Below are 25827 nucleotides of genomic sequence, written 5' to 3' on the forward strand. Positions count from 1 at the left end.
TCCGCCGGGAAGACGTCCAGTGTGACCCCAGCCTTTATGTTTGTGTGTTTACGTTTCTGTAGAAGTGGGACATCTTGTTATCTCCCTCCTATACTATATGGGGGATATAAGGAGTAAATGAAGCAGCAGCCACAAAGGGCGGCATTGACTTGGAGCTTACTTCAGATAGTTGACATTGTGCCATGCATTGTACAGTGTTAGCACAGTGTACAGCCGCATTCATCACCCACAGATTATATTTACACACTGCTACATGGCTAACACAATGTTTTGCAAAGGCTTGACTTTCATATAACCCACAAACACGACAACCCATTGTTTTTTTTTTATGACTGTTATGTTTTGTTTTAAGACCATTTTACCAAGGAGCCATATAAATTATTCTGCCCAAACTATTTGGACACCCCTATCCATAGACTGTACTGTGTCCTATTAGCGTGTCACATGTCCTAAAACATCTCACAGAATTACCAGGAATGCATTCCCCTTACAGCAAACAATATCCCGATTACAGATACAACAACCACTAAGATCATTAATATATAACTTTTATAGAAAAACCTAATTGTACCCTACACTGTCCAAAATACTAGTTTACAATTGGAAAAGCGGCGTAACCACCCTGAAAAGGACGACCCCACATGGGAACTTAACCCTATCTCGCCCTACCTTTTTCTATATAAAAATCTGTTTTGCTTCTTTCCAATATCCATTATTTGGATCAGGTCTCGTTTTTTTCTGACACTGGACATTGAATACCTCCCAATCTCTTCCCCTACCTACTGTTTATATAAGGAAAGGTAGAGCGAGGTAGGGTTAGTTTCCTGTGTGGGATCGCCCATTTTCAAGGCGGTTACTCTGCTTTTCCATCTAGTGTTTGGGACGGTTTAGGGTACAATTAGGTTTTTTATATGATAAATAAAAGTTATACAGCCAAACTTCTACTAATGTTGGTAATCCGTCCAAAAGCAATCAGCCAAACTTGAAACCAATGAAACTAGAGGCAATTATTTCCATAGGAAGCCATGTAAATCCAATTAATTTGTTCCAGACATTCCAAAAAACACACTAAACCACAATTAATAAATATGGTTTTTAATACCAAAACAATAACAATAATAAATAAATATAAAATACTTCTGTAAAGAATAAATGATGATTTAACATATTATTGAACATGTTACTGTGTGTTAACTGTGGTGTTACATAGGACTGCAGGTCACATCTACTACATCATCTGTCCTCAGCATTATCACTGTTCTCTGTGGTGTTACATAGGACTGCAGGTCACATCTACTACATCATCTGTCCTCAGCGTTATCACTGTTCTCTGTGGTGTTACATAGGACTGCAGGTCACATCTACTACATCATCTGTCCTCAGCGTTATCACTGTTCTCTGTGGTGTTACATAGGACTGCAGGTCACATCTACTACATCATCTGTCCTCAGCATTATCACTGTTCTCTGTGGTGTTACATAGGACTGCAGGTCACATCTACTACATCATCTGTCCTCAGCGTTATCACTGTTCTCTGTGGTGTTACATAGGACTGCAGGTCACATCTACTACATCATCTGTCCTCAGCATTATCACTTTGTGTTATCTGTGGTGTTACATAGGACTGCAGGTGACATCACTGTGTTTTTTGGGTAAACATGGCCACTTACATTACACTACAGTACTGTTTTACTAGCGCCCACAGCAACGCTGGAGAAGGGTGGGTAGCGTTTCAGCATCAGGAGGAGGACGCGCTGAGCAGGAGATTACGTGGGCTGCGTCAGCAGCGAGGCCACGTGGGCCGGCGGCCGCCAATTAAACTAGAAGCAGCTGGTGAAACTAGAGGCAAAATTCTGACTTGAAAAGTGAGTGAAACTGGAAACCGACTAAACTAGAAGACAACGAAACTAGAGGTTTGACTGTGTATTAATGAATAGAGATGAGCGAGCGTACTCGGATAAGCACTACTCGCTCGAGTAATTGGCTTTATCCGAGTATCGCTGTGCTCGTTCCTGAAGATTCGGGTGCCGACGCGGGTGACAGGTGAGTCGCAGCGGGGAGCAGGGGAGAGCGGGCGGGAGAGAAGGAGAGAAAGATCTTACCTCCGTTCCTCCCCGCTCTCCCCTGCAGCTCCCCGCTCCGTGCCGGCACCCGAATCTTCAGGGACGAGCACAGCGATACTCGGATAAAGCAAATTACTCGAGCGAGTAGTGCTTATCCGAGTACGCTCGCTCATCTCTATTAATGAATGTCCTAAACCATAAAATGCAGACCCCTCTAGGTGTCAGCCATAGTTTGTGACGGGAACTGTATGCTGTTGGATATACGGGTTATGTCGCTGCACACAAGCCGTCCATCATGATGTACAATGCATCAGCCATTCTACAATGGAGCAAAGAGCATCCTCATTAGACAGTTAGCAATGGAAGAACGTTCTATGGTGAATCATGCTTCTTAATCTTCAAATAAGATGGACGTACCTGGGTGTGGAGGAGCCTGCGGAGCACCTTGTGCCTTGGTGTGTTGTGCCAGCAGTTAAATATGGCGGATGCTCTGTTATGGTCTGAGGATGTTATGAGGCACGGTCTCTGCCTGTTGGTTGTAGTGGCAAGAACCATGAACACGGATGTGGACCCTGACGTTCTAGACAATAGTGTGCTGCTGACAATGTGACAATACTCTGGGGATGGTCGGCCATACTTCCAACAAGACAACGCGCCTGTTTTATGTTGGCTTGAGGATAAAGATGTACCATGATTGGTCTGGCTGCACAGAGTCCTGACCTGATCCCTACTGAACATCTTTAGGATGAACTAAAACGTCGGGTTAGGAAATATAAACAGCATCCATCTTCTTTTGGAACTTGCCAGACATTTGCAGGATGAATGGAGGGAAATACCAACAAAAGGTTATAGGACGTTAGTAGAAAGTATGCCACGGAGCGTATCTGATGTCTTTAGGACATAGGAGGCCTGAGTAAGTATTACCATATAGAATCAAATACTACTTTTGATTCTTCCTCAGCTGTCCGTCCAATCACTTTGGTGGTCTAGTGTACATGTAGGCACTCTGTCAGGATTAGATCCCTTCTGTGGGAAGGTCCAAGACCTACATGAACACAGCTAGGTAATAAGGAGGGCACAAGGGACATGTGCCATGGGGCCTCCACCACTTTTGGGATCTCCCATAGACCGAGATCTGGGTTGCCGAGGTAGTATTTTTCACAAAGGGCCCCCACAAATAATGAAACCTGCACTTGAATGTGACCTTCTCTAACACATCGAAATGACTTTTCACAGAACTCTGCAACCCACACTATGTCCTCTGCTTAGATCAGCGGTCAGCCACTGCCAGTAGTTGTATCTGTGGAGTTCCATTCCAAATGTTGTCCCTACAAATAATGGGTCCTACTTGAACGCACAGCTGATCCCCTTCCTACTTCTAGCTATAGAGTAGCAGCCGGCTGCAGTCACTTCCTACCTTGTGAAGCTGTATACTATTGTATCATTCTCAGTGTATTACAGACACGCAGTATCAGTAAGATGTAACATGACGAACACGGCAAGCAGTAGGTTGCATGAGGTCTTGGAGTAGCGGGCTATTCGAGCACCAGGCTGATGGGAGACGTAGGAAAGGGTTAACATGGCATAGTGCGGTCTGCCAGCATATGGGAGATGCCCATATAAATGACACCTCAGTTTCTAAGCGGTTTTGAGAATATTTTAACACCTTCCGAAATGTGATTGAGCGCAATTTAAATATCGCAAAGCGTAAATGAAAAGCTCTTATTAAGCATAAGTGTGTCGGCATAGCAACCCCGTGTGCCGTATATTACATGCCGACGTGCATCTGGAATGATATGAATGAGGCAGATCCTACGGCGTGATTCTTACCATAGAGATGCGCAGTTTCTCGGCTGCATTCCAACGTCGTTTTTTTGTTGTTGCGGTTTTAAACCGCAATTAGAAATCGTATCAGAAAACCGCATTCATTTAAAAAAAAAGCTGCAAATATTAAAAAATGCATGCAGTGTTTAACAATACTTAGATTTATTTGTAAACAACAGGCGTTTTTCGGCTGGGTTCCCACGGGGCGGAATCCCGACGGAAATCTCGCAGTTTGGCCGCAGCGAAAAACTGAGAGTTTTCCGCCGGGAAAGTGATGCTTCAAAAGCCGCATGCTTGGCCGCATAGAAGAGAGCGCAGCCGCAACTGAACATTTTTTTTTTACATGCTGTGGCCGAGAGAATCCGCGTTGCAGCGCCGGCTTTGCTGCGGGGGATTCGCCGTCCTGCGTAGACAAGATTTTTGACAAATCCCGTCCACATGGCTGGCCAATCCCGGGATTAGCGGCTGAGGACGGATTTGCTGCAGTGAAATTCTGGACGGAATTTCCGCTGCAAATCCGCCCTGTGTGAACTCAGCCTTATGATGTGGTTTTTAATTGTGGTTGAAAGCCACAACAAAAACCGTCCTGTGTGAACGCAGCCTACGGATTTACAAAGGTCATAGATGGCATTACAGGGGTCATAGCTATTTAGCGCAGTTTGGGCTATAATACCGCTAATAGAGCACAATAAATGGAGTCCGGGTGACACGCTCAGAGTTTGATGCTGTCGATAAGTTTCGGACCTTCTGTCTTTATTTGTAGATTTAAAGAAATGGCGCCGGCAGCGTTCTTGTGATGGTAAATAGAGACTCTTTGTTGGCTTGCGGCAAATTTCACACCAAAATCTGCAAGCCGGATGTGTGGACTTTATTGCGGAATTAAAAATGGCAGAATTCTGCCGGCAATTCTGCATCCAAATCCGCATTTAGGCCGCTCTCACACTCCCCGCTTTTACCTGCAATCAGCGCGGCGGGCAGGGCGGCGTGCTAACCGTGGTACAGCGCTTCTATGGATTTTAATGGGGCTTCTCAGACCTGCGCTCAAAGGTTGCGTTTGAAACACTGCGATTTTTAAGCGCTGTCTGTTCCAGTTTCAGTGTTTTATGACGCACCCCGTCACCCATCGCAATCATGAGGTGTGTTAAAAACGCTGTACAACGCGATGTGGAGGGGCGTTTTTCTGCATGCATGTGAGAGCGGCCCGTGACATGCGGGTTTTACTGCAAAATATTCCAAATGGCAAATACTGCTGCGGATTGTGGAAATATTCCGCCCTGTCTGGAAGGTCCCTTCAAAGGAGATATGTGATGACTCTAAGGAGATATGTGATGACTCTAAGGAGATATGTGATGACTCTAAGGAGATATGTAATGACTCTAAGGAGATATGTCATGACTCTAAGGAGATATGCCATGACTCTAAGGAGATATGTGATGACTCTAAGGACATATGTCACGACTCTAAGGAGATATGTGATGACTCTAAGGAGATATGTGATGACTCTAAGGAGATATGTCATGACTCTAAGGAGATATGTTATGACTCTAAGGAGATATGTCATGACTCTAAGGAGATATGTAATGACTCTAAGGAGATATGTCATGACTCTAAGGAGATATGCCATGACTCTAAGGAGATATGTGATGACTCTAAGGACATATGTCACGACTCTAAGGAGATATGTGATGACTCTAAGGAGATATGTGATGACTCTAAGGAGATATGTCATGACTCTAAGGAGATATGTGATGACTCTAAGGAGATATGTCATGACTCTAAGGAGATATGTCATGACTCTAAGGAGATATGTCATGACTCTAAGGAGATATGTTATGACTCTAAGGAGATATGTCATGACTCTAAGGAGATATGTGATGACTCTAAGGAGATATGTGATGACTCTAAGGAGATATGTCATGACTCTAAGGAGATATGCCATGACTCTAAGGAGATATGTGATGACTCTAAGGACATATGTCACGACTCTAAGGAGATATGTGATGACTCTAAGGAGATATGTGATGACTCTAAGGAGATATGTCATGACTCTAAGGAGATATGTTATGACTCTAAGGAGATATGTCATGACTCTAAGGAGATATGTCATGACTCTAAGGAGATATGCCATGACTCTAAGGAGATATGTCATGACTCTAAGGAGATATGTCATGACTCTAAGGCTTCATTCACACGGCACGTGGCCGAAAATCGTGACAATGAAAGGCAGCCGTGTTACGGCTGCAACTCCCATTTTAACGCACGTGCATATACAGAACTCCGGAAAACCGTGGATCAGGAGGGTGGAGCTGTGCTGAACTCCCATCCCCTTGCTGGCTTATGATAAGGGGAGGGTGTGGGAGTTTACAGAGCTAGTCCCTCCCTCTCTCTGCTCCAGCCTATGGGAGCTGCCGGCAATGGATGGGGGGGGGGGGGGGGGACTTTAGCACACTAGCTCCCTTACCATTCCATTGCAAACAGCCATCAAGGGGCAGAGAGGAGGAGCAAAGGGGGAGGGAGTTTAGCAGTCAGGCTGTTAAACTCCCTCCCCCCTCCGGCAGCTCTCATAGGCTCCCATAGGAGCAGCGGGCGCCGTATTCTGACCGAAGATAGTTCCAGAACTATCTTTTCTGGCTGGCGTAGGAACGCCCGGCTGTAATGTGGACTGTATGTGCTGTCTGTGCCGTCCGGACATTCTTGCGCATTGGGTATACGCCCCTCTGTACGGATGCATTGATTGCGTATATCGGCCGGCTGTGGAAATGTGGCTGATGTACAGTACGCTCGTGTGAATGAGCCCTAAGGGTGGATTCAGATGAGCTTTTCAAACTCCACGCCGGGGTGCAGAGGTTGGGCAGAAGCCGCCGGAGGATAGATGCCGCCCCACCCTGCCGCACGGAGCATCGCCTAGCTATAAATCCTTCATGGGATCTTTCATGTAAACCATAAACCATCGCTGGTCGGCGGCCGCAGCGTTCCGTGTAAACAACGTGCCATGATTGCCGTGAATGAAGGTGGCAGCCGTAAGGATCCCCAGCCTGTCCGCCTCCTGGAGGCGCTGTAGAGCATACACACTGATGGAGATCTCCTGCTTGGGAACCCCTGGAGCTTACGGCCTCATGCCCCTGGCACACACGGGTTCCACCTGCGCCCGCAGCCATGCACATTCTCTTATCTGCCCGGATGCGGTGCGGGTCTTCTCCGTCCCGCTGGATCTCCTGCACGGTCGGATGCGTGTGCGCGCGCCTGCAGAATGCTTTTTTTAAAAAAAAATCTCCTGCTTTCCCACGGATCGGCGGCACATCGGCGGTGTCAGCTGCGAGCGGGCCGCAGATCAGTCAGCTTCCATTGGCTTCAATAGATGCCATCCGTGCGGGACTCCGCAGAAACCGCGCCTGGGATCCGCAAATTGGGAAAAATGACTTTCGCGGGTATTTAATTACCTACAGATGCCCAATAATTGTGCGCTGATTGGACAGCAGATCGCCCGTACGGGGGACACACGCAGATTCCGTAATTCAATGATGGACATGAGGCCGCAGACTCTGATAGCGTTAGCACCGGGTAAGCTCTAGCGGCGGCCATGTTGACGCAACGCAGCTTTTCCAAAACGCTAAAAAAAACCTCGCCCGAAGGATATTTAAAGGGATGTTCATAACCCGGACTTTCATGGCCGCGATGGGAATCCCCAGAGCTCCGCCCCCACCGCCCGCGCCCATCAGATCCGTTTGGTCGCCATTTCTGTTTTGCTCTATTTTTGTGCGCAAAACACTGCACCGACCCGCAAACAGCGGAACCTCATTTGGCTTAATAGCCATTTAAAATCAGGGCGGGGTGATTCCTGCGCAAATCTGTACAGTATTTGTACGCGCACAGACACCCCTTCACTGTGCAGATATGTTGCGCAGGAGCGAGCGTTTTTGTGCTCGTGCGAGGCTGTGATTACGTATGTGCAGTGATCATTACGCGCCTGAAGAGAGCGGTAGGGCTCTATCGCCCGTAAATACGCGGTAATATTGAACACGCTGCGTAATTCTTTTAAATTGCGTACTATATGCAATATATATGGATGGATGTGTTATCACTGACGCTCGTGCGAACTGCGCTCAGGCTGTATTCACATGCGGCTTTGCCTGCTCTGCGTTTTCTCATTGTTTAGTTTTTCATGTGGTTGCCATAGTAACCGGCGTTACCAACACATCGAGCTCCCATGAAAATGGCGTGCGACTGCGATGCGTTTTTTTTATTCTTGAAGAAAAATCGCACAAAATCAGGGCAAGCGGCATTTTTTTTCTAATTCGCACACGCGAATTAACCCATTCAGGCGAGCGCGTTGTCTCCTCAGAGTCGGACAGAAGTCGCGCAGGAATGTCGCCGTGTGACCGCCGCCTTATATATCACCACTGAGCCTCCGCTAACTCTTCACCCCCCCCCAGCCCACTGCGCCCATATAACGTGACATTCTCCTCAGAGCGGCACTTTTGTTTTGGTTTCGCCCCCCACGGCACACAGGTTTCTGGAACGCCCCCATCACATCTGCGCTCTTGGTACAGCCCCCTCCGTCGGTGCACACCGCGCATGCGCAGAGAGTCGAGCACTTGCTAACGGTGTCATTAGAGCAGGGCTATTCCTTGGCAGAAATGGCGGCGAGTCAGACGGCGGTGGCTGCTGCTGCCGCCGCTGCGGGGGTCTCCGGGGGGCAGAGTAGTGGCGGAGGGACCGGACAAGGCAGCAGTGGAGGAGGCACAATGCATGCGGCAGCCGGTGTGTGGCCGGGCTCGTTGTCCATGTTCCCCAGCTTCCCCAATGGACCCCATTGGAGCACCGGGACCCTCCACCAGCACACGGTGCGGAGCCTGGACCGGGCCTTGGAGGAGGCGGTGACGTCCGGCATCCTCAACCTGAGCGGCCGCAAGCTGAGGGAGTTCCCGGGCAGCGGCTATGACCTGACGGACACCACACAAGCAGGTGCGGCCATTGTCAGTGCTGTCCCCCCAATAGTGCGAGCCGTCCCTCATCACCCTGCTGTCCCCCCAGGAGTGCGAGCCGTCCCTCATCACCCTGCTGTCCCCCCAGGAGTGCGAGCTGTCCCTCATCACCCCTCCACCCTGCTGCCCCCCAATAGTGCGAGCTGTCCCTCATCACCCCTCCACCCTGCTGCCCCCCAATAGTGCGAGCTGTCCCTCATCACCCCTCCACCCTGCTGCCCCCCAATAGTGCGAGCTGTCCCTCATCACCCCTCCACCCTGCTGCCCCCCAATAGTGCGAGCTGTCCCTCATCACCCCTCCACCCTGCTGCCCCCAATAGTGCGAGCTGTCCCTCATCACCCCTCCACCCTGCTGCCCCCAATAGTGCGAGCTGTCCCTCATCACCCCTCCACCCTGCTGCCCCCCAATAGTGCGAGCCGTCCCTCATCACCCCTCCACCCTGCTGCCCCCCAATAGTACGAGCCGTCCCTCATCACCCCTCCACCCTACTGCCCCCCAATAGTGCAAGCTGTCCCTCTACACCCCTCCACCCTGCTGCCCCCCAATAGTGCGAGCTGTCCCTCATCACCCCTCCACCCTGCTGCCCCCCAATAGTGCGAGCTGTCCCTCATCACCCCTCCACCCTGCTGCCCCCCAATAGTGCGAGCTGTCCCTCATCACCCCTCCACCCTGCTGCCCCCCAATAGTGCGAGCTGTCCCTCATCACCCCTCCACCCTGCTGCCCCCCAATAGTGCGAGCTGTCCCTCATCACCCCTCCACCCTGCTGCCCCCCAATAGTGCGAGCCGTCCCTCATCACCCCTCCACCCTGCTGTCCCCCCAGGAGTGCGAGCTGTCCCTCATCACCCTGCTGTCCCTAGTAGTCAGTGCTACCCACCCCCCCTTCAGTAGTGAGCTGTCCCCCTAGTAGTGCAAGCCCCCAGTAGTCAGTGCCACTCTCCCCTGCCCCCCCCCCCAATTATTTTCAGTAGTGTGAGCTGCCCCTCATCACCCTGCTGCCCCCTTTCCCCCCCCAGTAGTGCCAGCTGCCCCTCATCACCCCTCCACCCTGCTGCCCCCCGCCCCCCCAGTAGTGCGAGCCGTCCCTCAGCCTGCTGTCCCCCCAGTAGTCAGTGCTGGCTCCCCCTCTCTGTAGTGCAAGCTGTCCCTCATCAGCCTGCTGTCCCCCCAGTAGTGCGAGCTGCCCCTTATCACCCCTCCACCGAGCTGCCCCCCTCCCCCCCCACTCCCCCACCCTAGAAGTGCTAACTGCTCCTGCTTGTTGGCTCACTGATGAAGCCTATGGAAGAAGGCGCGGGCAACATAAACTGCTTCCAATGGTCATGTGCGAAGCACCATATCGGACGTCACCTGGTTGGGGCGTTTCATGGGGTGCTGACGGGTGGTTGGGGCGGTGATGGACATCTGATCTGTTGAGACGTTGGCTTGTAAAATGTGAATGCCAACTTTGTGCCATGTTGAGTGATGTGCGGGACGTCAACGAGGTGTAACCATTCTCGGGACGGCCGCCATGACGGGTTTGTAGCTCGTGGAGATAAATATCCTTGTTCCCTCTTAAGTCTGACATCCGGGGGTAAAGGTTCGTCAGCGACCATGTAACGAGCCTGAACCGGGGTGGTGGGGGGTGGCGGCTTTCTGTCACCAGGATGCGGTCGCCTGTCACATCGTCTTCACAGGTGTTGGTAACCCTGTGCCATGAGGGAGGACAGGGGAGCTGGGGGTGGCTTCCATCTGTCATGAGGAAGGCTGGGTGGCAGGCGATGGTCTTCTGTTGAGTGGAAGGACCACGTGACAGGCAGTGATGGTGGTGCCCTTCTTTCATGAGGAAGGCATGGATGCCCATCTGTTTTTAGGAAGGCCCCGTACCCTTGTGGCGTTGCCCTTTCATGGGGAAAGCTGAATGGCAGGCGGTGACCTCTGTCTTGGGGAAGCCCGGATGAAGTGATGGTGGCGGCCTTCTGTCATGAGAACGGCCGGATGAAGTGATGGTGGCGGCCTTCTGTCATGAGGACGGCCGGATGACAGGCAATGGTGCAGGTGTTCTGACATGAGGAAGGATGAGTGACGAGGTAACATCCTCTGTCTTGAAGAAGGCCAGGTGGCAGTGTTGGCCTTCTGTTGTGAGGAAGGCCACATGACTGGCAGCGACGGTGGCATTCTTCCGTCTTGAGGAAGGCCGGGTGAGCAGTGGCAGTGATTACCACCGCCCAAGAGGTTGTCTCTAGCAGGGCCCTCCAGCTGTGGGGCTGCATTACATCTTCCGGCATATCCTGACAAATGGATCCTGAGGCTGTAGGCATGCTGGGAGTAGTGGTTTTGTAACTTGCTGGCGAGTCCCTTATTCGTGAGTGTCGTTAACTATCCGGAGGGTGTCTTTCTGAAGGACCCAGGTTCTCCCCACGTCACACATACAGCCTATTGATATAAATAGGAGCTGTCATGTTGTAGAGTCAGCGGGCAGCCGAAGCTGCGGCTCCTCTGACTATCGGCACTTATTCATCCTTTTCGTACCGTCCTCTGTTTGCCCGTATGGACTCTTCTATGGTCGATGCTGGTCAGGTCTGATGCCACCTACTGACAGGGTGGGGTAAGAACTGCCCACCTGACATTCACACCTGAGTATGGAAAGATGCTATAACCTGGGTTGTGCTGCTCTTCACAACATGACAGGCCCTCTCTATCTGGACATCCTGGTGGTGGCGCAGCAGAAGGTTCTCCTCTTCATAGACTCGTGTGATATCTGTCCATCTCTCAGTCGGGCAGAACTATAAAAATGGTGTAGACACGGTCTAGCAGCTGACCACTGAGGCTACCGGCAGTACACCCATTATCCTCTGCTCTTCGTCAGGCTTCAGGACCTCTTGCTATGGGCTCATTCACGTTTATATGAGGTCTCCGTGTGGCTTCCGTTGTTCTGGTCAGTTAGCGAAAATACCCGAACCGCCTGAGCAGCGCGATGGACCCTATTGACTAGATTGGTTCTGTCCAGCATGATGGATGTATTGGCACCATAGGCTGCACTATCTTGGTCTGGATTTCTCACCGGATCTGCGCCGAATGAATGATGTGAATGAAATTTAACAAGAGCGGCTTGTCCAAAATAGCCATTTTTCTTATTAATGTAGCTGGGCTGTTCTTGGAGAACATGTAGATCTTGTGCTCGGTTGGAGCTGTGTATAGACACGTTCTCTACAAGGCAAGCCCCATTTGTTTCTATATATACAAGTATCATGTTTCAGGGGGTTATTTTTGTTGCTGCCTCCTTCCATACACTGTGGAGTACAGATGTTACTCCGTGGGAATCCTCCTACGTTCACTTAATAATTAGATTTTGTGCCTGGAGGTCTCATCCTGTGCGCTAGCTACTATGTAGAGAAGTCGGAGGGCTGATCCTAGGTATTAATGTAGTATGTCTCCACCAGAAGTATGGGTTGGCTGGGCTGAGCTACAGGTAATGCCCAGGTCATGCCCAAAGCTTCCGATTGGCTCCTGCACATACACCTTCACCGCTCGGAACTCTGAAATCCGTCAAGGTGCGTGTCCGGTAGTTTCGACAGTGAAGAAAACCTATGTTAGGTGGCCGGGAAGCCGGAGGTGGCCGCAGCTGTAGCCTCGGGGCTACACCAATACCCTGATCTGGAGGTGGCTACTATGTAGCTAAGTCTTCTCACCATTTACTAGGCATAGTTACATGTGTGTCACAGGATATCCCTTTGTCCTGGGAAATACTTGCACTTACTACATCTACTGTTTTCCTTTGTCAGTAAACCCCCTCCCTGCTTTTTATTACTTTAACCCTTTGTGTGATGTGTAAACATAGATTGTATGGCCTCTGTTGAAAATATCAAGCTTGTATACAATAATGTGTATTAAAGGGGTTTTCCAGGAGTAATTCCACTTTTTCGCTCATTTACATTAAAGGGGTTTTCCAGGGATTTACTACTGATGACCAACCAGCTGATCCTCCGGCCTACTGTCAGTGCAGCAGGGCCAGACCTTTGCCTTGGTGGTCAGGGCCGGAAGTGTAATAGATGGTTTACACCCATTCAAATCAATGAAGTGATGTCTTTTGTTTCCGCTCTGACCACAAAGACAACTTAGACGTGTAATACGGGTGCATTAATCTAGAAGTCATCGCTTCGGCCCTGCCCGCCTGTTTCTCAGGTTGGTATTATTACTTTGAACCCCAAGGCTTCATGTCCACGGGGAAATATCCGCAGTGAATCACCCGCAGCGTGATCCGCGCGCCCATAGGGATGCATTGGACACCCGCAGGTAATTAAATACCTGCGGATGTCATTTTCCCGAGGTGCGGATTGCGTGTACGGGAAATCACCCGCAGCATGCTCCATTTTAATCTGGGTCTCCCGCGGGCTTCTGTTGAAGCCTATGGAAGCCGTCCGGATCAGCAGCACACCCGCAGCTGAATTTCTGCACTGCCGCGGGAGCGCGAGAGCAGGAGTTCAAAAAAAAAAGTGTACGGCGCATGACTCGTTATTGTTTGTGTATTTAATGTGTGGCCCAAAGGTTGGGCACCCCTGGTGAGGGCATCGCTCACGTTGATTTCAATAGGACTGAAGCCGTGTATTACATTTCCGGGACAGAGAATCAGCTGATGAGCGGGAATCGCGAGCGATGGATCCCTGCCAATCAACTATTGATGACCTTTCCTGAGGATAGGTGATTGGTACTAAATGCCCAGGATACCATTTTACTCCTTCAATGTGATGTACAGTATTTTCACTTGCCGGCATCCCGGAGGGCGCTCAGATGATGCACTGTAGCACCGTTTTTACAGCTTTTGCTGACCTCATGTCTGTAGTCTCTTGTCATAAAATCATGGATGGGAGATTTAAGGTCATCTGAATTCTCAGACTGGAGTGTCAGAGCCGGGGGGTGGGGATAAAGCGTCAGGTGCAGAGCTTGCACATTGAAACTGGTCCAGGGGCTGGTAGGTGTACGGGGCGGAGGTATTATTGTATCTTGACACCACCGGAAGCTAGGGGTTTGACCCCCCCCCCATCCCTCTAGCTCCCGATTGGGTCAAGGCTTGAAGGTCCTAGCAGCGTGAGGATGTACTCCATGCTGGGATGGAGGCTTACAATTAGGGCTTGTTTCACTATTAACCCCAATACTGAAACGAACCCTCACCCTCCATGCCAGCCATTCTGTCAACCACCGCTGTCCCTGGAGTTTGATTGCAGTGTCCCCTCTGCCCTCCAGTCTCTGCATTTTACTCCCTCTGTCCCTCCCTGACTCACTGTCACCCAGCGCTGTGCTAGTGCCGCCGCAGGTGCCCTGCTCCCTCAGTGTCCGCCGCCGCTGGCCAGTGTAGGGTGTCCGCCGGGGAAGCCGCTCTGCCATCGCCGCTGCTGCCCAGTGCAGACAGGCCGCCGGGGAAGCCACTCTGCCGCCACCGCTCCCGCACTGTCACTTGATGGTGCCCAATGTAGGCAGGCTTCCAGGGAAGCCATTCTGCCGCTGCCACTCCCTCACTGTCCAGCGCCGCTGCCCACTGCAGAGAGTCTGCGCCGGGTAAGCCACTGTTAGTGACTGCCAGGACCTGAGAGGGGGTGTGGCCAGCTTGTCATGCAGCCTGTATCTTGTCACCACCCACACTTCTGGTGGCGACAAGATACAAGAATACCTGGAGCAGAGCTATGGTAAGGAGATTGGGGCGTGTGGTGGTTGATAGAAGCGCTGGGGCAGTTAGCGGTTAATCTTCTGTCTGGCCTGCGGTCATTAGTGCTGTTTGGTGGCTATTGAGCTCCAGTCACATTAGGACTGCTTTCTTACAAGGTTTTCTTACTCCTTTTCACGACCGAGTACTGCTGTCTGCAGCTTTATTTTTGCTGTGAAAACTCCAGAACCTCATTGCCAATCTGACAGACCCGGATGTGGTGGCCCAATATATAGCCGCTGCTTTTCACGTACCATTTAGAGGTTACTTATGACCTATCGCTCGCTCCTTCCTTGTTTCTGCCCTCCATGCAGAAACCCGCATGTAGAGGACACCTGAGTGACGCGATGGGGTCAGTATGTGAGACGGACCTCTTCGGCCTGCGTCTATCTCTGGACTCGTTCATATAGGGGTTAGAGGTGGTTTGGGGTTAGAGGTGGTTTGGGGTTAGAGGTGGTTTGGGGTTAGAGGTGGTTTGGGGTTAGAGGTGGTTTGGAACGTCTATCATTGAATTCCAATTAAAAACAGGATAAAATAGTGTGTCATGCTGCGCTATCGCATCCTGTGAAGTGTCTGACAGCCGTCCAGACACCTAACAGACCCTATTCTAATAAATGGCGACCGTTTGGTACTGGCTTATGCCGCCATATGGCGGTTCCTTTCATCCAGTGGGTGTGGTTTTCCCAGCGCCATAACTGAGCAAGAAAATGAAACCGTTAAGAGCTAGTCTGAAGGAACCCTTCGTCAGTCGGCTATTGGCTCCTTTCTGTGCCGTGTGAAGGGCTGACGGGGATGGAGACTTAAAAGACTCAGTCTCTCCTATGGAAACCGCAGTTTTCTACACAGAAGATGAAAACCAGAACAGGACCAGCAGTCCATGAAAAGTTGTCTGAACCTAGAAGGACTAGATTCTGTCTCGTGTGTATGGAGGCCGGCTGCGTACTGGCATACTCCAATGCATGGAATATTAGAGGGTTTCTCTCCTACACCAAAATGTAGATCTCAACTAGAGAAAGTTCCCATATTCTGGCGAATGCAGCATAATAAAAGCCCAAAGTGGTTGAGATATGAAGAAATCCCATACTGTCTGCTGAAGAGACGTGCAGCATAAACGGACTCACGGGCCTAAATCACAGCATGCCGGTTTATACTGCCTATTTTCACTCCTTCATATAAGGGGTGGAATCCACTTCAAACCTGCGCCAAAGTCCGGACCACATCTGATGTGGGTTTTGCTGCGGCGGAAAATCTTCAGAGGACCCAACACGTCTGAATGTATGAAGGGCTTCCCCCCCAGCCGCTGCCGTGTGCCCACCTCCCAGAGCATCCCCAGCTACTACAATGAGCCCTGCACTTGGGGGGTAATAGCTCGGATCTATAAAACGGTTTATCCTGGTTCATAAAGATCCAGTACTGTGACACTCGGGTAACCCGGCGTGAGAAATTATAATATGTGAAGCCGAGACATCCCGTCTTTATCTTCCTCCCGGCGGGCTGACTCCATCCCTGATTGGCTCCGCTTCCTCTAGCATCTGGCGCAGCTCTTCACCAGAATCCATCTAGCGTTGCTGCGTGCCCGCTCGCCGCTATGGCTGTGTAGGCAGGTGCTGCTGAATAGTCATCTGCCCCTTTAATTCCCTTCCAACAATCTGTGTCAGTCTTCTCTATTGGAAGCAGGGAGTCCCCGGATCAGTGCTGATCAGCCTTGCAAATCACTGCCAGAGAATGGGACTTTCATTCACAGCACCGACTTCTTGACAGCATCTGATAGGGGATGTATCTTCCTGTATACTGCAGGGACACAACACAAAGGGCTCCGTGTTGGAGGCTGCTCCCTAATTAATGCTTGGGAATTGATTCCCCCCCCCCCCCCCATGGGGTATTTATCTAGTAGTGTGATAATGACTTATCTGGGATACCCTGTGCGGTGATCAGGCAGGGAGCAGCCATGTGTCACCCCGTCATTCATTGCAGCCGCTTTCATCTTTCCTGGCCCGGTGCTTTGTTGCTGGAGGCAGGGGGTATATTTATGGTCTTTGTGATCCTCGCTGTGGAATGCCAATGAGATGGATTTCTGAGGATGGGACTTACTGATATTGTCGATTTGTGCCTGTAGAATAGGATTATTTTTTAAATTTTTTTAAAGATCTGAATATTTTAGAATTTTTAATCCTAATTTATTACTTTTAGCTTCAGGTTAAGAACGCAGAATCGTGTTAATGTGAAATGGTATACACTATCCATAAGGGTGCCTTTACACAGGACGCTTTGCACGCACTCGTTCCGCCCAGTAACGATATGGATTGAATTTGCACGTGAAAATAACACTGATTTCAACGTGTTTATTCACACAAGCGATTCTTGTTTTTTTTTTTTTATAACCCTTTTCATTCTTCTCTCGCACCAATCCTGCAAGATTGAGCAATCGCTGCATGTCCTTTTATTTGGTGATTCCTCGCAAGGAAATGCTTATTTCCTCTGGGGTCTTTTATTTTATTTATAAAAAAAAACTTGCACTCGTATGCCAAGTGATTTGTCTGTCACTTTTAACATTGAAACTATTGTGATGAAAAACATGCATAAAGAATCCTCGTACATGGATTCAATGCAGGTTTTTTTTTTATTGCACCTACAATCACAAGTTTAAGGCTGCCTGTTCACGGATGTTTTTGGATTGCATTCCCCGTGGTGATAATCCGGCCGCAGGTAACACTATGCACGCTTTTCATAGCATTCCTATGGAAAGCACAGCCCCCCCCCCCCCCCCCCGTCCACGAGCGGAGAATCATAGCGGTTCTCCGCTCGCGGCTGGCAAATTGCGGCATGCTGCGAATTGCTGCGATTCTCCACGGTCAGCCTATCTGTCAGACAAGCTGACCGCGGAGATCCGTCTGCGGCTCCTGCTCCCGGGCAGAGATCCACTGTAAAGATGCCCACTTTTCCTACAAGTTTGCACAATCTGGAGGCTCGGTTACAGCAAATATTGAGCGATAGACTGCAGGATACCATATAGAACCTGTATGCCTCCATACCCACCTGTATCACATCTTGTATCCAAGCTAGAGGTGGTACAACAGGGTACTAGAGCCTCCATCCTGCCAGTATCACATCTTGTATCTAAGCTAGAGGTGGTACTACAGGGTACTAGAGCCTCCATGCCCGCCTGTATCACATCTTGTATCCACGCTAGAGGTGGTACAACAGGGTACTAGAGCCTCCATGCCTTTCCGTATCACATCTTGTATCCAAGCTAGAGGTGGTACAACAGGGTACTAGAGCCTCCATGCCCCCCGTATCACATCTTGTATCCAAGCTAGAGGTGGTACAGCAGGGTACTAGAGCCTCCATGCCTACCTGTATCACATCTTGTATCCAAGCTAGAGGCGGTACAGCAGGGTACTAGAGCCTCCATGCCTACCTGTATCACATCTTGTATCCAAGCTAGAGGCGGTACAACAGGGGACTAGAGCCTCCATGCCTTTCCGTATCACATCTTGTATCCAAGCTAGAGGTGGTACAACAGGGTACTAGAGCCTCCCTACGAGGGGTCAGTTTCTTACAATAAATTCTCCTTTTGCTCTGATCCTGTAATCCCTTCTATCATCGTTACAATCACACAAAGCTTTATTTGGTCTGACAACTTCTAACGAAGGGCTTCTTCTGACAATGACTGTACTTGTAGTCCACCATCTGTGATTCCTGGGCTTCATGTCCGGTTGGGTGGGCTTCGCTCTCAGGGCTGTCAGGGTGCCCCCTGATCCTGTTACTGTGACGGGAAACTAAAATGTCATTTAAAGAGATAAAAATGGCGTCCGTTGTAGTTGCGGAGCTCCTGGGCTTACAAAACCATGTTTATCTCGAACGGTGAACCTATATGATGCAGTCTGAACACTGATTTTGTGGAAATAGCAGAAAAAACGGGAAGCAACCCCCTGGGGGTACAGTCTGGAATACATTGTAAAATCATGGCAATAAGTCCGCCCTGCACCCCTCTGTCTGCTCCTACTTTTACTATGGCCACAGCTGTATGTCCAGACCCTTCCGGCATCACAATATGTATTTAGTTACTGCCAGCCCACCATTATCTGTTCTGGGACCCCCACCACCTCCAGCCCAGCTAAAGGTGCTGCTCAGGGGTTTTGGAAGCAGCCGAGGGGGCATCACTTTGCTGTTTCTATAACTCCCATGGAAGTTAATAGGATTTACGGGAAGCGTGTAACAAGAAGCAGCGCTGTTTGTGTAGCCTTGGATTTGCGATAATGTAGTTCACTTTGCTACGCTGTCTTCATAAATCCTATTGACTTACGTGGGAGTTGGGCCGGGAACACGCTTGTGGTATTTCGGCTCTGTGTTTTGTGTCTGCAATACGGAAGTGCGTCCTGGCCTGACCGCGGGTCTCCTGACCCAAACTCCGAGTACCATAGATTTCAGTGATGCACAGAATGTGGGTCCGGGGCAGGGGGGCAGGGGGGCTGGGGCGCACTTGGTATTAATGAACAGAAACACGGAGCTGAAGTGCGCAAGTGGGTCCCAGTCTTACAGAAACGGCGTAGCGATGCCTGCTCAGTTCTTTCTGTAAGTTCAGCTGCGGGTGATGGGGGCCCAAAGTCATCTAGGTGCAGGTCTGCGAGATGGGGTCCTGTGGATATACTGTACGCTGTAGATGGGAAGACCTCTTTAAAGTAGTTGACTTGAGTTCTAAAAAGAGCTGGCAGGAAATGCTAAGAATAAAGCAAAACGAGTTCTTCTCGCGGGTCTGATTACCCTTCCGCTCTGGCACTTCTCTCTGGGCTTTGTCACGCACCTCATCGGTCCTGTGCTGAAGCCTGTATACACGTGTATATACCAACACTATGTACACAAGGCATTGGACAGGTAAGTATAATGCATGTTATCCTTTAGGGGACGATCACACGTAGCAGGAATGGTGCAGAAAATCCACATCTAAACTGCATCAAGATCTCCATCGTTCTTGCTACATGTCAACGTACCCTTAAAGGGGTTCTCCGGAACTTCACTACTGGTGACTTATCCTGAGTGTAGGTCATCAATAGTTAATTAGCAGAAGACCGCCGCTTTCGTTTTTCGCTAGGCCAGCTATAATTGTGGGCGAGCCGTTAGCGGCTAGCGCCGTCCGTGCTGCAGCCATCAAGGTTTGTATTGCAGGTGCAACTGAATTCACTGGGAGCTCCGTTACCAAACTGCGCCGCTGCGGACCGGCCAGAAGTAGTAAAGTCCTGGACACCCTGTCAGCACTTCATGCTTTCTCTTAAAGGGAACATGTCATCAGAAAATGACCTATTGTGTAAATCAAGTTGTCGTGTTAAACACATGTGTAAGGAGTTTTACATTTCGTTGTCACAATCTGTGTATAACACAATGCAGAGACACCCCGCCCCCCCCCCCTTCTCGCAAATTTTTCTACACCTTGCACAACCCCTATAAGAATAGGCCATCAATGTAAAATTCTGGAAATAAACCTTTACACCCATTTAGAACCAAGCTCTGTAAATATAGAGACTTGCTCGGAAACGGCAAAGTTGCTGGAACTGTTGAAACCAATCCTGTGTCCGTCTGCACATGAGATCCCATCATGGCGGCCACAATCTGCATGGTTTAGGAGGTATGTGGACGGCTGCGTCGCTCTGCTTCTCAGACCTTTCCTTCTGAGTAGACACATTGTAACAACTGCTGTGAAGCGTCACATGGGTTAGTGTGTATGTGACATAGTAGTGTTTGTGCTACATAGTATATCTACAGCTTCCATCGTACGTTGGGGCGTTGCATTATTATATAGTCCGCCTGCACACAACAGAGCCGTCTTCTGCAGGCGGCGCCCTGGCAGCAGCAGCGGCTATGCCTACCTGCCTCTCTGTAGCCTCACCTGTACTGCAGGTAGTCCGCACAGCTCGCTGTTGTACTTCCACAGTACAGATTTTTTATTTTTTTTAAACTCCTGCTTTTCCCGCAATGTCACTTTTTTTCTGCTCCTGTGCAAGAAGAATCCCTTTTTTCTATAGCATGCTATGAATGGGATTTGCTGTGGACCTTAGAGGCAGACGCTCACCCCGGATTCTGCAGTGCAAATCTGCCCGTGTGCAGGCGGCCTTAACTGGGGTTGGTTTTTATTAATTAGGTCAAACTAGGGTGTCACATATTACATTAGGTCAGTATACTAGATATGTTCCGTCACATTACGGCGTCCTCTGTATACTGTGCACAATGTAGATGAACTCTTCTAGATGGATATATATACTTTCCCCCAGTAATTACTGGAATGGATGTTGAGGACGGTACTTTAGGGTGTTCTATTAGTTTATATCTTCTTGGCCATTTTAGAAAAGAGAACCAAGACGTTGTATAGTTTGGAGGAGGCATGTGAAATGCTCAGCTCTGACTTGCATTTGGGTTCAGAAACCGAAACAGACGCGATTTCAGTGACAGCTTGCCTCCCAAGTGACAGATAACTCTTGTAGGGATGCTAGCACAGATCACCGAGGAGAACGAGCAGGAGATGCCAGTTCTTTGTGGCCATCTCATTTACCCCAAAAATAGTTACCTTCAGTGCCACCCCATGAATAAACCTGGATGGCGCACATTTCTCCTTCATTGATTCCTTTACACTTTTTATAAGTGATGACCTGGTCCAACAAACAAACTTGTATGCAAGGCAGTAGACTGCACAGCTCCCTCTTCTACGTCCCCCGGAGACTGCAAGCCCACCACCCTGTAAGAGTTTAAAAAAAGTTCTTGAGGCTCTTGTTAAATATGGGTGAAGTCCACAAATGGCGGCACGTTATGGAGAAGAGTTGTATAAACTTTGTAAAAGACTGTATACTGCCACCATCAGAATCTATGAAGGAAGGGACCGTAAAATCAATCCTCCACGGCATCCCGCTAATCGGACTCTTGCTGGCACAGTTGGCAGATATTTCAGCCCTTACGGACTTCAGTCTTATTAATTGTTAGGGCTCCTGTCCATGACCGTGTTTTTCAAAGCATATTGCGCGTGCGTTTTGTACGTCCACGTGACACGGGGTGAATGGAGTCACTGCATATCGATACGCACAAGAAATGGATCGCTCGCAGCATGCTGTATTCCTCTGTGTACACATATGTTGCATATGATATGCTGCATTGGGTGGATGTAGCATCCCAGCTCTAAAATAGAGTGGGGAATTAAAAAAAAAAAAAAAAAAAACCATTTCTGCAGCCATACGCCCGTGGACAGGAGCCCTGAATTTGTAAGTCTCCTAAATCTTTCAAATGTAGAACAAAATTTCAAATGTGTTTCCAAAATAGGCGGAGATACCAATCTGATAAACATTGTACCCCATAATATGTAAAATATACAATGTGACACATTGCTGCTGAATATGGGAAAGAAACGACAATTTAGGAAAAAACTTCAGCAAATTTACCGTTTTCAATAATTAAATGCAAATCCTATTGATCTACTTTTACCATCTAAGTGAAAAAACACCAGAATTACGGATACAGAGTTTCTGTTCAAGTAATGTATGCCAGATTTCTAAAATGTGGCTTGGTTCTTAAGGGGTTAACTCCTCCATTGTTGGAATGGGTAAAATAAGCAGCAAGTCTTCAGCAAATCCACATTGGACTCATGCAGATCTCATGGTGGAGTCAATGTGGACAAACCTGTAGCCTAAGACGACACCACCTTGAGGTGCCTCCTAACTCTCTCCTCTGGTTAACCCTTGAGGTGGACCTTGTGTTCCTCAGAAGTACAAAATACCTAGAAGACTGGATATTGGTAGTGTAGTGTCAGCATCGATCAGTGGTTGAAGAAGGTGTGACGACAACATCCAGGGACCATAAAACCTTCACATCTAGGTTTGTGCTTCTGTTGTAGTGGTCTTTTAGGTGCAGATCAATCCCCCCATATCTGTGCCTTGTCATAAGTGTGTGTATAATATATATGCGTGCCTCTTCAGATCCATTTCATTATAGCCTTGATGAAGGACCCTGTGAGGTCTGAAAGCTCGCATTAACATCATGCATTTTTGATAGCCATTAAAAGGTATCCTATCTACAAGATTACGTGGTTTCTCTTACCAAGAACAATCCCAACCGTAAATCTAACCCCCTGTGCTATCCTCCCATGTAAAACACCAAACCAATGTAACTTGGAGAAGCGGTGCAGTAAGATCTTTGTACTGGTGGCAGCGGCCGCTTCTCTCCATCTATCTCCTATCTAGTGCAGCCTGTCTTCCGTGACTGATTCACTTTAATGGCAGTGCTCGAGTACTGGAGATTACTGCTGGTCCCCGCTCTCCTCTCCGTGGAAATGAAGGCGGAAGCTCTTTACCGCTATGGCTGCAGGATGATGAAGCTGCTAAATCTAGCAAAGCTCCAGCCAAAAATAACACTGATTGTTAGCGAGCGCTCGCTGCTCCGTGCCCGCTCGCTGCTCCGTGCCCGCTCGCTGCTCCGTGCCCGCTCGCTGCTCCGTGCCTGTGTCACCCCGGCAGCCTCATCCAAGGGGATGGACGGCAGAGAGGTGCTACTTTGTAACGGTTCACAGGGACTTCCAATGCAGTCTCTGCTAGTTGTATATACTATATACTATCTAGTATGGGGCCGTCTGTCACTTAGTCTTGTAGTCCTGTAGATGACTGGGATGACTATAGCCCGGCCAGCCATGAAGTCGGCTCTTTGCTACTTTTGAGTTTTGCTTCTGGATTTGATCATTTTGTATCCTTAGTTTGGAGCTGTTTTGTTAGAATGTGTCCAAATAGCGACTTGTATCGGTCTGTGGTCCCTCATATCTTACCGGATGCATAGCAGCTAGTTCATCCCTCCCTATAGCACCTAAGTGAGGTTATACACGGTGACCCGGGTGACGTCACTAAGGCTTACATTGTGTAATCTGTTTGCGTGTGGCGTCGGCTGATGTTTTATGTAACGCCGTACAGAAGATATTGCTGCCATGTTCTTATCTAGGTGGGACACCAGGCGTGTTCTCCTCCAGCTATCTCGTACATGTAAGCTCTTGCAGCCACTTGTACCGTCTGGATCATCATGCTGTTAGCACTTCATTAGCTTTGACGATGAGACTTCAAAACATTGTCGTATCCATGTAAACGGTTAGAAACACAATTCTAAGATAACATTTATTTTCTTCCCAATCGAACTTTAAACAGTTTGAAATGAGTGGAAAATCCTAAAAAGAGGTCTTCCCCCTGAATAAGGTTATCATCACATTTGTGCCAATCAGCTCCATTATGGGTGCCGAACAACGGGAATGCCGGCTCCAGCACTCCACTGACACAAACTTCACCTGAAGGACCCCAGAGGGATCCTGCAGATGTCCAGCACGCCGTTCGGCAGTGTACTAGGCAATAAGTACGGCTCCTGTGCCCCCCCCCCCCCCCCTCCCCATATCACTTAAAATAACTTTAAACGAATGAAAATGAGCGATAATCATTCCATGTAAAAGCAAAAACATTGTTTACTATTTGTTTACTACTTTTAGTCAGCATAAGAGGGACCGCGGGCTTCTCATTGAGTGTAAACGCCCCCCGCTCAGCACATCATATGCAATGTGAAGCGCTGAGCAAGAAGCCCGCGGTCCAGCTGTGTTCTCTGCCCTCGCGGTGACGTCAGCGCTTGTGCAGTCATCTAGACAATTGTCATCCCATCTAAATGGGACATTACGGAGTTTGGGCTCTTATCTGCTTCCCTACTTGTATACACAGGATCTACAGCTCTTGGAGGGCTCCTTCACATAGTTGTTCTCTGGCGTCTTAAAGGGGTTTTCCAGGGCAATACAATGGAGGCCCTATCCTCAGCATAGTCAGTAGCCGATTGGCCTGGATAATCCACTCAGTACCCCAGCTGATTGGATGCCTGCTGTCGTTGCCCCTACACAAGCTGCTGCACTGATCCCTGGGCAGTGGCTGGCTCTGCACCTGCAGTTACAAGCGCCAGCCACTACTTGGGTCGGAGCAGCAGCTTCCGCTCTGTACCCCTGTGTGTAGTGGTGCTGACAGTGGGCACCTGATCGTCTGGGGTCCCAAATGGCGGACCCCAGCCGATGACTATTTCTGCATTGGAAAACCCCTTTAAAAGACACGGAAAAAATGCAATATAAAATGCCAACTTTTTTTTCACAGTATAATGGTTTGTGTGAGAGAATGCTGCGTTTTGAAAAAATTGTTAATAGAAGATGGTACATTGTCTCTATAGCGCCACCTAGGAGAAGGTAGCATTCTTGCAAGACCATATCTTACCTTTTAGGCTGGGTTCACACGGGGCGGATTTGCCGCGGAAATTCCGTGCGGAATTTCACCGTGGCAAATCCACATGCGGCCGCTAATCCCGGGATTAGCCAGCCATGTGGACGAGATTTTTTTTTTTTTCCGCTGCGGCCGTGCTCTCCTCTATAGGAGTGCCGGCCGCAGCGGAAGAGCGAGCGACCAGGCCGCTTCAAAGCCGCCGCGGGTTTTGCAGCAGCGGTGCGCCCGGCGGAAAACTGACGGTTTTTCGCTGCGTCCAAACCGCGAGATTTCCACCGAGAATCCGCCCCTTGAGAACCCAGCCTTAACAAGCTTTGTAACAGAAGTGGGATTACAAGATATTAACTTGCAGGAGAGCTGCCTTCTAATAGGTGGCGCTATAGAGGCATTTTACCATCTCCAATTAGCATATTAAACTCCCAGAAGAGCGTGCAGGGTCTTAGAAGTCCTACTGGGGGCTCCACAAGTACAAACCACTGCTGACCCCCTCCCTCCCCCCCCCCCCCCCCCCCCCGGTTCTAGAAACTCCACAAGAAACAAACTCCTTATAGTGATTTATCTTTGACTGTAATGTAACGTCTGCTGGCAGCATTTGTGGCGCCTTAAAAAAAAGATATGGTTTAAAAGAAAAAAATAAAATAAAATCCACTGTAAAACCAGCCCGTCTGTGTATCAGGGTTGTAGTTTCACTGCGCCGCCTCCAGACTTTCCTCGCTTCCTTCCAATGTGCCGGATCTGCTGTCTGCACCATAAAGAGGAACAAGTCTACACAGGAAATGTTATCTACCCCCCCCCCCCCCCTCCTCGTTATCTTCTCTGTGAGCCGCATATAAAGTGTCAGATTTATTGTTGCTTTAGGACGATTGTAGTTCGCGGTTTCACGTATCGCATTTAATGCGACGCTCCGGTCCTGGAAGACAAGGATGGCCCCAGCGCTTCTCTGGCTCCTTGCTGCACGCTGTACATTAGTCTGACCTACAGCTGCTGGGATCGACCAGTCAGACCAGCATGTAGTG

General features: G+C 49.4%; 1 protein-coding gene across 1 annotated transcript in view; it reads left to right on the forward strand.

The window, feature by feature from the left end:
- Nucleotides 1–8539: 8539 nt before the first annotated feature.
- The window catches only part of LRCH2 (leucine rich repeats and calponin homology domain containing 2), an 87807-nt gene continuing 70519 nt past the window's right edge, over nucleotides 8540–25827 (forward strand). Inside the window, exon 1 of the mRNA XM_066581880.1 lies at nucleotides 8540–8852. Within this exon, the coding sequence (XP_066437977.1) occupies nucleotides 8633–8852 (220 nt within the window). The 5' untranslated portion in view covers nucleotides 8540–8632. The remainder of the gene's footprint in view (nucleotides 8853–25827) is intronic.

The sequence above is a fragment of the Eleutherodactylus coqui genome, chromosome 10 (genome assembly GCF_035609145.1).
Source record: "Eleutherodactylus coqui strain aEleCoq1 chromosome 10, aEleCoq1.hap1, whole genome shotgun sequence".
In the NCBI taxonomy this organism is placed as follows: Eukaryota; Metazoa; Chordata; class Amphibia; order Anura; family Eleutherodactylidae; genus Eleutherodactylus; species Eleutherodactylus coqui.